General features: G+C 38.3%; 1 protein-coding gene across 9 annotated transcripts in view; it reads left to right on the plus strand.

The window, feature by feature from the left end:
- LOC128690958 (uncharacterized) overlaps positions 1 to 14,124 on the plus strand; it is a 213,911-nt gene that overhangs the window by 158,803 nt on the left and 40,984 nt on the right. For 7 of the 9 annotated variants that reach the window (XM_070088433.1, XM_070088436.1, XM_070088437.1 and 4 more), the window contains 2 exons: positions 6,332 to 6,473; positions 11,038 to 11,094. In XM_070088433.1, the coding sequence (XP_069944534.1) occupies positions 6,332 to 6,473; positions 11,038 to 11,094 (199 nt within the window). The remainder of the gene's footprint in view (positions 1 to 6,331; positions 6,474 to 11,037; positions 11,095 to 14,124) is intronic. The other 2 variants (XM_070088435.1, XM_070088438.1) reach the window with 1 other exon arrangement.

Genomic DNA, 14,124 nt, shown 5'->3' on the forward strand with positions numbered 1-14,124 from the left:
CTAGGTCAGCAATTTCACCTGCCTTGAAAGGTGCTGTTAGTGTGCAGCAATATTCCAGCCTAGATAGAACAAGTGACCTGAAGAGTGTCATCATGGGCTTGGCCTCCCTAGTTTTGAAGGTTCTCATTATCCATCCTGTCATTTTTCTAGCAGATGCGATTGATACAATGTTATGGTCCTTGAAGGTGAGATCCTCCGACATGATCACTCCCAGGTCTTTGACGTTGGTGTTTCGCTCTATTTTGTGTTTACCATATCTGAGTAATTGAAATTTCTCATCGTTGAACTTCATATTGTTTTCTGCAGCCCACTGAAAGATTTGGTTGATGTCCACCTGGAGCCTTCCAGTGTCTGCAATGGAAGACACTGTCATGCAGATTCGGGTGTCATCTGCAAAGGAAGACACGGTGCTGTGGCTGACATCCTTGTCTATGTCGGATATGAGGATGAGGAACAAGATGGGAGCGAGTACTGTGCCTTGTGGAACAGAGCTTTTCACTGTAGCTGCCTCGGACTTTACTCTGTTGACGACTACTCTCTGTGTTCTGTTAGTGAGGAAATTATAGATCCATCGACCGACTTTTCCTGTTATTCCTTTAGCACGCATTTTGTGCGCTATTACGCCATGGTCACACTTGTCGAAGGCTGTAACAACAGCCGGCGGCGAGGATTGAGAAGCGGACCTCCTAGCAGACAACATTCCACCTACCTAGGACATGAATGGCATTTAGTGGCAAATTTCTAGCCAGAAAAGACTTACGATGGAGCCGGAGCCTTAGGGCTGCACCCCTACCAAGTTGTTGGATGCCCCCATCTATGCAAGCCTTGCCGAAAGGAGATCCACTGATGGCGTTGGTGACGTCCCGTGGATTGGTGAAGGGCGTACTGCCATCCTTAGGATGCACAAGAACCAACATCATGTCTGGAGTAGTGTGAGGAAAAGGAGCATAGTCTGGACAAGTGGTGGGTTGGAGTTTTGGGCTAGACAAGGGCCTGGCACTGTCGTCAACCTCAAGGGCCCGTTTGTTTATCCTAGTAGGGGGCACACTAGCCATATCTTGGTCCAACGGTAGTGAAACAGTTGTCAACTGCGTAGAGACAGGAAGGGGGTCCCTCCCTATGGGGCGAACGACATCTCAGCCGAACCCCCCATAAGTGGGCCACACAACACTGCCTGATGGAGAAGACAATGACAACACAAGCACACAAGAAAAGAAAGACGGTGAAGCAGAGCCTAAACAGGGCCTACACCACCAATAAACAACTGAGGAACCTTCAGAAGACATGTCCACACTCCACCAATGCCGGCCTAGCTCTCGAATGTGCCCTCTTCAGTGATTAAAGACATGTGTGCAAAGTGGAATGAGTTAAAAAGTTTTATGGAGAAATATCACCCTAACAAAGCATCCCACATGTTCTGACTCAGTCTGGCTTTGTTTCTCGTTGAGTGAGCACTTTGAGAATGTGCCTTCTTCAGTGATTAAGGACATGTGTGCAAAGTTTGTGGAGAAATATCACCCTAACAATGCATCCCATGCATTCTGACTCAGTCTGGCTTTGTTTCTCGTTGAGTGAGCACTGTGAGAATGTGCCTTCTTCAGCGATTAAGGAAATGTATGCAAAGTGGAATAAGTTGTAAAGTTTTGTGGAGAAATATCACCCTAAGAAAGCTGTTGCAAGCTATGTCTGCATCATGTTCAATGACAGTGCCTTGTCTCATTTTAGGCGCATCTTCAAGAGATGCCAGAAACAGACCCCTATGGACAGATTTTTTGTGCGACAGGGGTCCAGTGACTCTCAAGCTGGTCCTAGTGCCAGTAAAAGACAAAGAAAAGAAGTAACCCCAGATGAGGCCTTGATACCAGAAGTCCTTAAGGAGGGGGATTCCCCTTCCAAACAATAACCTCTCCTTGCTGTCTTCCATACACCCACAAGAGTCTTCAATAAGGGTAAAAGTGATGTTAAATGTTCATTTATCCATTTCATTAGTCATTCATATTTATTTCTCATTGTTTTCTCTATAAAATGTATTTTTTTGTTGATATTTTTGGGTGTCTGGAACGGATTAATTGGATTTACATTATTTCTTATGGGAAATATTGCTTCAGTTTTTGTACAATTCCATTTTTGTCAGACTTTCTGGAACGAATTAATTATGAAAACTGAGGTTCCACTGTACTTGGATACCCATCAATTGCACAACCCAGGGCAACATGGATTTAAAGCAGGTAGCTCCTGTCTCTCACAACTACTGGATCACTATGACATGGTCTTGGATGCATTGGAGAACAATTAAAATCCAAATGCAGCATACACAGACTTTACGAAAGCCTTCAACAAGTGCGACCATGGTGTAACCACACAAAATGCATGATAAAGGAATAACAGGAAAAGTAGGTAAATGGATCTATAACTTCCTAACAAATAGAACACAAAGAATAATAGTAAACAGAGTAAAGTCAGAGGAGGCTACAGTGAAAAGCTTTGTTCCACAAGTTGCAGTACTCGATCCCATCCTGTTCCTCATCCTTATATCTAACATAGAGATGTAAGCCACAACACTGTGTCCTCCTTTGCTGATGATACCAAAATTTGCATGAGTGTCATCCACTGAGGACTGCAAATCTCCAAGCAGACATAAACCAAGTCTTTAAATGGGGGTCAGAAAGCAATATGAAGTTCATTGCAGACAAATTTCAATTTCACGCTATGGAAAACTCGAGGAAATAAAAACTGTATCAGAGTATAAAACAAATTCCAGTCTCACAATAGAGCTAAAAGCTGATGTGAAAGACCTAGGAGTGGTAATGTTGGAGAATCTCACCTTCAGAGATCATAACAGGGTATCTACCACATCTGCTAGGAAAATGATAGGATGGATAATGAGAACATTCAAAACTAGGGATGCCAAGCCAGTAATGATTCTCCTAAAATTATTTGTTCTCTCTAGGCTGGAATGTTGCTGTACACTAATGGCCCTTTTCAAGGCAGGCAAAATTGGAGACCTGGGGTCAGAAAGCAATATGAAGTTCATTGCAGACAAATTTCAATTTCACGCTATGGAAAACTCGAGGAAATAAAAACTGTATCAGAGTATAAAACAAATTCCAGTCTCACAATAGAGCTAAAAGCTGATGTGAAAGACCTAGGAGTGGTAATGTTGGAAAATCTCACCTTCAGAGATCATAACAGGGTATCTACCACATCTGCTAGGAAAATGATAGGATGGATAATGAGAACATTCAAAACTAGGGATGCCAAGCCAGTAATGATTCTCCTAAAATTATTTGTTCTCTCTAGGCTGGAATGTTGCTGTACACTAATGGCCCTTTTCAAGGCAGGCAAAATACTTCTATCCCTGTTGTGTGCATTTTATCATTATTGGTTCTCCTTGTTTCTTAGCCTCTCTGGTATTGCCCCAGTTTCCACTGAGAAGATCTCTTCAAATCATTACATCAACACTTCACAGATTTTCTTGTTTGTGAGCTCTCCTCCTTCCTTCCATAGTCAAATTATCTGGTGCTTTATTTTTATCTTCTGATGTAGCTGTGAAGTAGTTTTGGTTCAGACTTAGCCTTTGCTTCTATTTCATTCTCAGATTGTGTCTCAGTCTCTCTCCTCATGCTAGGATATTCGTATCTATCTAATCTGCTCACTTCTCTTCCATCCCTTTTTTTTTTTGCCACCTTGCATCCCTGGGTGAACCAAGGGCTGTCTTTCTGTGTTGTTTCTGAATCTTCTTGGCATGAAGGCCTCCTCGGCTTCCCTGCATTTTCTAGCTAGGTACAGTGGACCCCTCGAATTTCATAATTAATACATTTCAGAGAGCCTGATGAAAGGTGAAATTTGCAAATGGCAAAACCATTTTCCCCATAAGAAATAATGTAAATCTAATTAATCCATTCCAGACACCCAAAAGTATTGACAAAAAATATTTTTTAGATGTTAAATATAGATTTACATAAAGAATACAATGAGACATCAAGTATAAAACAATAAAAACATCACACTTACTTTTACTGAAGACTCTTGTTGGTGACTGGAAGACAGGAGGAGGGGAGAGGATGGAGAAGTTACACTATTGTTTGGAAGGGGAATTCCCATGAAGACTTTATATACCAAATCCTTATCCGAGGTTACTTCTCTTCTTTGTTTTTAAATGCCACTAGGACAAGCTTGAGTCACTGAACCCCTGTCACTCAAAAAATTGTTCCAGAGAGCTGTGTTTCTGGTGTCTCTTCAAAATTTGCTGAAAATTGGATAAGACATTGTCATTGTACATGTTGCTGACATGGCTTGCAACAGCTTTGTCAGGGTGATGGTCCCCCACAAACGTTTGCACCTCACTCCACTTTGCACAAATGTCCTTAATCTTGGAAGAAGGGACCTTCTTCCATCTCTCTTCCTCCTCCTCTGAAGCAATTTCCTGAGCTGTGGTCTATTGCTGTTGCAGATGAAGGTCTTGCAGCTCTTCAGTGGTTAGCTCTTCACTGTGGTCCTCCACCAACTCTTCCATATCCTGGCCAGCCACATCCAACCCCATGGAATTCCCCAGTGCCACAATAGATTCCACAACTGGCATAGGGTTGTCAGGGTCAGCCTCAAACCCTTCAAAATCTTTGTCGAGGACACAATCTGGCCACAATTTTCTCCAAGCAGAGTTCAAAGTCCTGGAAGTCACTCCCTGCCAAGCCTTATCTATAAGGCCTATGCAATGGAGGATATTGAAGTGATCTTTCCAGAACTCTCGTAGGGCCATTTGAGTGTCTGAGGTCACATCAAAGCACCTTTGAAACATTGCTTTGGTGTAGAGTTTTTTGCAGTTTGAAATGATCTGCTTTTCCATGGGCTGGATGAAAGGAGTGGTATTAGGGGGGCAAGATTACGAACCACAAGGCTATATTTTGATGAAAAAAGTTGTCGAAAGGAGAAATTTATGAAGCGCGAGGCTTACGAAACTCAAGGATCCACTGTACTCGTTATCTCATCCACTGACTTATCTGTCTCACTCCACTACATTCAGGAAGTCTCTTACCCCCCCTTTCCCTCAGAATTTCCTCTTCTAAAGGCTGACTTTTTACTCTCTCTCCACCTAATGTATTTTCCTCTGCCTTTAGTTCTGTTAGGTACTCAAAGTTCAGCACTGCATGATCAGTAGTGCTCAAATGGCTCTCATATTCTATTTCAACTATGTTTGATATCTTGTGGTAAACACTAGGTCTAGTCTTGCTGGCTTGCTATCTCTCTCTTTTTTGTCATGTCCTTAATGTACTGACTTGGAAAGTTCTCTAATCACCTCAGTCAACTTAACCCTCCATATTTCTGGCACCCCATGTGGGTCCCAGTTCTCCCAGTCTATTTCTCTCTGGTTGAAATCTCCCACTGTAAGTACTGTAGATTTGCTTTAGCCCTAAATGCACTCCTGGCTGCTTCTGCTATATGGGTGAAGGTGTGGGTGACAGGGAGGGTATGGCTAGGGAGTGGGGGAGGAGGAGGAGGAGGAGGAGGAGGATGGGGATGGGGATGGGAATGAAGTGTTTACCTGAACCTTAGTTGGCACAGATACACCTTCCATTTAGGTGAGCTACATCACCTCAGTGGTGGTTTTAATGCTGCTTATTATTAACGAAGGTCTGCAAGTGGGATTTCCACTTAGACTAACATCATTTTCCTTGTTTTGTTAATTACTTTTGCATGTTCTATGACAGCTTGATATTGAAGATAAAGCCATTGTGTCAAATACACTTTTAGTTATAATTTTTAAATAAGAAAATTGTATCCATTTGGCCAGATATGGGAGGCTAGAGTATTCTTCAGCATTACCTGACACGTTAGGTAAGACACATATGCAACAGTTAGGTATCTTTATTTCGAAACGTTTCGCCTACACAGTAGGCTTCTTCAGTCGAGTACAGAAAAGTTGATAGAAGCAGAAGATACTTGAAGACGATGTAATCAGTCCATCACCCTTAAAGTTTTGAGGTGGTCAGTCCCTCAGTCTGGAGAAGAGCATTGTTCTATTGTTTCAGACAACGGAACAATGCTCTTCTCCAGACTGAGGGACTGACCACCTCAAAACTTTAAGGGTGATGGACTGATTACATCGTCTTCAAGTATCTTCTGCTTCTATCAACTTTTCTGTACTCGACTGAAGAAGCCTACTGTGTAGGCGAAACGTTTCGAAATAAAGATACCTAACTGTTGCATATGTGTCTTACCTAACAATCTGTCGGTATTTTATACCATTTCAATGTTCATTACCTGACACATACACTAATAGGCACTTACTCGATGATCATTTGGTTTATATATGTGGGATTCCATTTTTCAGACAAATCATTACCAGAAGAAAATCATGAAGTCAACTTACTCGACATATAACTCACTGAGTGCTGGCAGCCTGGAAGACAGACCCTCACTCGCCCCTGAATCTTCACCTCAGGTCTCCCCACAAGCTCTGCCAGACACCAAGGGTAAGCAACTTGTTATTCACCTCATCCTTTATAATACTGTTAATAAGTACAGTATTTATTTTGTCTTTGCCATATTTACTCTAGGTTGATCAATGTGTATATGTATACAGTATTTATTTTATATTTTATTAAAAATATCATTTTGCATCAGGATAAAAATAGAGTTAAAGGTACATATGTATAATTTGTAACAAAAGAGCTTCAAACAATTTTAGGGCTCAAAAACATTAAGCAGTGAGAATAATAAGTATATATGTATACTGTATACATTACATGATCAATTAAAAAATGACTATTAAAAGCCAGACAATTACTGGTAGGCTTCCAATTCACTGCTTACCATTAGACATTGGATATACAGTAATAATAATAAGAATATCAATTCATATATTAAAACATCGAGTTCACTAGAGATGAATTGCTTGTTTTGCATTGGTGGGTTATATTAAATATTGCACGGATTAAATAGTTTGTCTTATGAAATGCCATATAGTCAGTTAGATGGCATTCAGACTAGCACATTTTGTTAGGCAATATTAGAAACATGTATTTCCAGAATAAGCTATTTACACACTTTAAGCAGTCTGTGGTAAACTTATTGTACTGAAATTGCTCTAAACAAAGGATGATGCTAACTAAATCTAACATACATAACTAAATAATGTACTGTAGAGTTTACAGTAGTACATTATTCATTATTACTTATACAGGTATAACACTGATTATCTGGCACTCTTAGTTTCCAAACCTTGCCTGAATATTGATTTTTCTGGACCAACAGAGGTCATATAATAATAATTCAACAATACACTTCTGACCCACTAGTACACTTCCTGTATCTAGCCCTTTGATTAATTCACCTGACAACTCAGATTAATTCACTTGGCAACTCAGTTAACCTGTCAAGTGCCATAGCTATTGAGAAGTTAATATACCTATTAATCCTAGCCATATTCTAGGGTTATAAGTTACCAGAATATGCTAAGAAGTGCACAAATTCAAGGGATCACCACCAACAATTGCAGTGTAAACAATATAAGTGATGTGCTCTTCATACAGTGCCATCTGTGCTGCTTTCGTAATTATGTCTAGATGAAAATAGGTACTGGACTATCTGTTGCAGGAAAATTGATGTTGTACCTGTTCATATAATTTAAATCAATGAATATTATCTTATGCTGTGTTTCAAGTTTAAAGTAACCAGAAAAGATAGTTTTGTCTCTAAGATACAATAATGGAATAAAATGTCATGCTTTTAGACAGAGTTTGAGATCTGACAAAGTCGCAATTTTTTTCCAATATAAGTGGAGTATAACTTCATTGTTGCAATAACTCCATGAAAATCAGTGTGAATTAACAGAGTATTCCAGTGATATTAAATAATGGTAAGTAAATTTGGGCTGTCCTGATTGGTTAAGTAGAATTATTCTAAATTATATTAAATTCATTATAAAAAATTTTGGCACATAATTAAAAATATACATAGAGTAAACTGTTAATGACAGTATGTACATCTAGAAACACCTATCATAATATAATTTTTTTGAAAAAGTTGTTTATTAGGGCATGACATTTACAGTATATCAAGAGATGTGCAATCTTCCTCATTGGGTGTGTATACTGAGGGGTGTCTGCCTCAGTCTACAAAACTTAATTTAATGATAAACAATATGGCACATAGTATATATAATATAACTCTAAATTCATTCACAATATGAAGAGCCAGATGTGAATGTGGGGAGGTGCATGAGGCATTGTGTAGAATGAAAGGGGGTAAAGCAGCTGGAACTGACAAGATCATGACAAAAAATATTAAAAGGGGAGGGGGGGGGGTATAGTGTTGGAGTGGTTGGTATTTTTGTTCAGTAAATGACTGCAAGAGGGAAGGTACCTAGGGATTGGCAGAGTGTGTATAGTTCCTTTATATAAAGGGAAAGTTACAAAAGAGATTGTAAAAATTATAGGGGAATACGTTTACTGAGTATTCCAGGTAATGTGTGTGGTAGGGTTATTATTGAAAGAATTGGAGGTAAGACAGAGTAGGATTGCAGATGAACAAGGAACTTTACAATAGGTAGGGGATGTGTAGATCAAGTGTTTACATTGAAGATATGTGAACAGTATTTAGATGAAGGTAAAGAAGTTTTCATTGTATGTATTTATGGATTTAGACAAGGCACATTATAGGGTGGATAAGGGAGCAATGTGGCAGATGTTGCACATGTATGGAATAGGTAGTAAGTTACTAAATACAGTAAAGAGTTTTTATGAGGATAGTGAGGCTCAGGTTAGGGTGTATAGGAGAGAGGGAGTAAGGTGATAAGATAAGATAATATTTCGTTCGGATTTTTAACCCCGGAGGGTTAGCCACCCAGGATAACCCAAGAAAGTCAGTGCGTCATCGAGGACTGTCTAACTTATTTCCATTGGGGTCCTTAATCTTGTCCCCCAGGATGCGACCCACACCAGTCGACTAACACCCAGGTACCTATTTGCTGCTAGGTGAACAGGACAACAGGTGTAAGGAAACGTGTCGAAATGTTTCCATCCACCGGGAATCGAACCCGGGCCCTCCGTGTGTGAAGCGGGAGCTTTAGCCACCAGGCCACCGGGCCACCGCACCAGGCCACCGGGTATGAGGGTATCAAACGATTTAGATAAAGAAAAATTGGATACCACATTGAAGGGAGGAAATATGGAAGAAGTGAATGTGTTCTGATATTTGGGAGTTGACTTATCAGCAGATGGGTTTATAAAAGATGAGGTTAATCACAGAATTGATGAAGGAAAAAAGGTGAGTGGTTCTTTGAGGTATCTGTGGAGACAAAAAACGTTATCCATGGGGGCAAAGAAGGGAATGTATGAGAGTAGTGGTACCAAGACTCTTTTATGGGTGTGAAGCATGGGTTGTAAATACTGAAGCAAGGAGGAGGCTGGAAGCAGTGGAGATGTGTCTAAGGGCAATGTGTGGTGTAAATATTATGCAGAAAATTCAGAGTGTGAAAATTAGGAAGAGGTGTGGAGTTGCAAAAAGTATTAGTCAGAGGGCTGAAGAGGGGTTTTGAGGTGGTTTGGTCATTTAGAGAGGACGAAACAAAGTAGAATGACTTGGAGAGTGTATAAATCTGTAGGGGGAAAGGAAGGCAGGGTAGGAGTTGTCCTAGGAAAGGTTGGAGGGAGGGGGTAAAGGAGGTTTTGTGGGCGAGGGCTTGGACTTTCAGCAAGTGTGCATGAGCATGTTAAATAGGAGTAAATGGAAACGAATGGTTTTTGGGACCTGACAAGCTGTTGGAGTGTGAGCAGAGTAATATTTTGTGAAGCGATTCAGGAAAACCGGTTAGCTGGACTTGAGTCCTGGAGGTGGGAAGTGCAATGCCTGCACTTTAAAGGAGTGGTTTGGGATATTGGCTGTTTGGAGTGACATGTAAACTATCGTATCTGAATGCCTCTACAAAGACAGTGATTGTGTATGAATGATGGTGAAAGTGTTGAATGATGATGAAAGTTTTTTTTTTTTTTTTCTTTTTGAGTTTTTCTTTCTTTTTGGGTCACCCTGCCTCTGTGGGAAACGGCTGACATATTAAAAAACTAATTAATACATAATAATGCAACTGAAATAGATTTCTGAGCACTGACTCTTGCCTAAAAGCAGACATTCACCACAGTGTTATGTCATGTAAAGATTTAGACACATCCATAATGATAAAAATCAGCCTAACCATAGTTATAGTATGATAAATCTTGCTGTTTTACTGAAAACAGTTCCCAGTTTGCTCATCAAGATAGCTTTGTATCATTTTGTGATCGTTGTATCATCTCATGAGCGTACATGAACAAAAAAATAATATTTAGGATATGTGAATTATTATTTTATATAAAATTCCAAAAAATATAGCATTTTACACAGTTTTGTTTTATTTCAAGCATGCTAGCTTTCTGGTAGTTTTATTTACAGTACATGCAACATAGTACATGTATATGAATATATTTTTTGATTGCAATTAACAGTTGACAGTATAGGATATTAGCCTTACTTTCACTAAAGTAACTACATGCAGAATACCATGGTATGAATTACTGTACATTAAAAAATTGATTTAGAATTGTATTTTTACAGTTGATCGTTGTAAAGGAATGGTAATTAATACAATGAAAGTTAATTTAAGATAGGAATAGGTGTGTAGCATGTTGCTGTGGCATGATCACAATTTTACTCAGTGTTTATCACAATTATTCTTGTTTCTAGTTCCTTTTCTCAACAAGTTCCACTGCTGTTATTCCTTTGCTTCAACTATTGTTCTTATTTTGCTGTAATAGAATATACAGTAGTAGTAGAAGCATATGTCATTAAAATGTTTTAGATTTTTGTATGAATTTAGAATCTGCTTCTTTGAGCTAAGCATTGTTATTAGTTCATAGCATATCAAGAAGGCCTCAGCTTAGTCTTTACCCATAAGTTTTTTTATACATCTGTATGAGCACAGGGTAACTCATGACCATTGAAACAAAATATCAGCACTACCTTTACACACACACTAACTTGTACTTAACAACTCATTTCCAGTTATCAGTGCTTCCCAGAAAGTAGCAAACAAATTGGTTGATGCCCTGGCCAGTATAGGTGAGGTGGAATGTTGTGTTGATACCCTCACTCCCTCCCACATGCTGCCGGTGTAGGGGCGAACCTCTCTAAAATAATAAGAATTTGTTATGCTATCTTGTGTTTGTGTGCAAAGCTGGGGTGCTGTCTGTCTTCATCTGTTTGTCTTTATGTTCTGTTATATTGTGCTTGGGTTCCCTATGTGTTTTTAAAAGTGGGATGTCTGCTCTACTATTATACTTGATAAACTTCATATTCTAATATTGTGCATCATTACGATAGAATATACATGAAAATCATGAATTAAGCTAGAAGGCACTATTTTTTTGCAATAAACAACATAACATGGTAAACATTTCTGAGTTGAGAATTATGGTGTCACTGCTATAAATACATTTTTACCTGTTAAAAATGTCTCATAATTTAAAGTTTGCAGTAAGAGAGGAACCAGGCACTGTATACGTATGTATTCCTGAAGCCAAATTTCTGAAAATAATACACTGTGATCAGTAAAAGTAGCCACAAAATAAAATATTTTTTGTTCATTCACACCTGATATTGTTCTTTGAAATTTGGCAAACAATGATTGTGATGTGACTTAGCTTCTGTCAGGGCCCTTGTTGTGGTGGTGGATGTAGCTGGGGTACTTGTGCCAGCAATGGTCTTTGGTGATGGTAATCTGTTTGTGTGTGCATATACATGTTCTTAGAAAAAATGTAGTAAATTATCTAACATTCTGTATTGTAATATGTTTTTCTGCAATATTTATCATAACTTTTATTCTCTAACTCACTTAAAGTGATTTTTTACTGGATATTATTGATATATATTAGTCCTTCAACTTTGCCCCTAATACTAAATTTCTGTACTGGCTGCAGTTAGATAAATACAGTACCATATTATCTATAGAAAAAAGTCATAATTGGGGTTTCATGTAGGTATTATATAAAGCATTGGTTTGAAAAGAATATTTAGTACAACATTAATAAGTAGCATTTCTGCTAGTATGACAATGTATGTAATGGCTATTGTGGGGAAGGGAGGGCAGACAGTCATAGAATATATATTCCACAAATATATATAGTAATATAAAATTATATATAATAGTTACATTAACCCTTTGACTGTTTTGGTCGTATATATACGTCTTACGAGCCACCGTGTTTGACGTATATATACTCAAAAATTCTAGTGGCTTCAAATCAAGCAGGAGAAAGCTGGTAGGCTCACATGTGAGAGAATGGGTCTGTATGGTCAGTGTGCACCATATAAAAAAAATCCTGCAGCACGCAGTGCATAATGAGAAAAAAAAATCTCCGACTGTGTTTTTGGATTAAAACGCCAAATTTGAGGTGTATTTTCGTATAGTATTTATGGTTGTATTCTCGATTTCTTGGTCTCATTTGATAGAATGGAAAACATATTATAGAAATAGAGGTGATTTTTGATTGGTTTTACTATGAAAAGAACCTTGAAATGGAGTTTGATTTTTGCCGATGTTCAAAAGTAAACAAATGATGTCATTGTCCAATAAATGTCCAACTATCCATTCTAATATGCAGTCATAAATGAGTTGACATTATTTATACAATTATTACAATATTCCAGTAGTCTGCATAATAGTAAATCTTCTATTTTTTGTTTGAATAAAAATTCAAAATAGAAAGCAAGAGTAATATCAGAGGGGCCTGGAGACGTGATTGATGAACAAAGAAAATGTTATTTTAGAGCCAGGAATGTCTGCATTGTTCATTCTGGACCCTATTTTGAAATTGGCATATTTTTAATTTACGTGAAATTGACCAAATTGCAAATTTCTGACCACGTTATTGGGTAGTTGGAATCGGTAAATGGGCAGTTTCTTGTACTCAGTCAATAGAACAAATGGAGTTCTAAAGAAATATATATGAGTTTTGTCGACTGGAAAGTGGAATTAGCCAAAAATAGAGCTCAAAGTGGGTGAAATCGCCGTTTCGTAAATATTGCCGAGGTCGCTAGCTTTGTGAGAGGGTAATTCCATAAGTTTTCCATCAAATTTCGTTCTTTTGGTGTCATTATCATCGGGAAAAGATTCTCTATCATTTCATAAAAATATTTTTTTTTTTTTTTTTTTTTTTTTCAAAAATTTTTCAACACCAGGAGATACCTCAGGATTTGGAGTTGCGACAGTCAAGGGGTTAAGTAAGAGTGTATCGCCATATATGTACTTAAAGCTTCAATATACAGCATGTGGCAATATAATAGAAGTGATTAAGATAATACATGCAGTTATAGAATTAACGGTAAGACTTATTCGAAAGTTTAACAAAAATAAGATAAGTGTTGGATTACAAGACTATATATAAGGTATAGATTTAGTATGTTTTTCTTTAAGTCAAGTCTGTTTAATGTACACTAAGATTGAAATACAATACAGTGGTACCTTGACTTACGAGTTTAACTCGTTCCGTGACCCAGCTCGTAACTAAATTTGCTTGTACAGTGGACCCCCGACTTACGATCAGCTCCCAACTCGAACAATTATGTAAGTGTATTTTTGTAAGTGCTTTTGTAAGTGTATTTTTTGGGGTCTGAAACGGACTAATCTAATTTACAATATTCCTGATGGGAGCAAATTCGTTCGGTAATGGCACCTGAGCAGCCTTCTGGAACAAATTAATATCATAAGTCGGGGGTCCACTGTATATCAAATCAGTTTTCCTCAGTGAAATTAATTGAAATGCCATTAATCCGTTCCAGTGGAATTCCTGGCTCTCGAGAGGCAGAAGAAAATACTTCAATATAACACTAATATCAACTCTACGGCTTATTTATCTATCACAGTTGATCTAATATGACATCATAAACAATATAAATAACTTAGAAACACGATATATACTCTAGAATGAATGTCATTATGTGACGAGTGGTGGCAGCCACTCCCAAGGTAAAAATAATTATCGCTCTGGCCATATCTTCCCATTCTTGCCCTTCTGTTTCATTATAAGAGAAAATGGAGTGTTTGTGAGGCTAACTGCACTAGATCACTTTTTCTTTGAGTCAGGAGACAGG

The sequence above is a fragment of the Cherax quadricarinatus genome, chromosome 24 (assembly GCF_038502225.1).
Source record: "Cherax quadricarinatus isolate ZL_2023a chromosome 24, ASM3850222v1, whole genome shotgun sequence".
In the NCBI taxonomy this organism is placed as follows: domain Eukaryota; kingdom Metazoa; phylum Arthropoda; class Malacostraca; order Decapoda; family Parastacidae; genus Cherax; species Cherax quadricarinatus.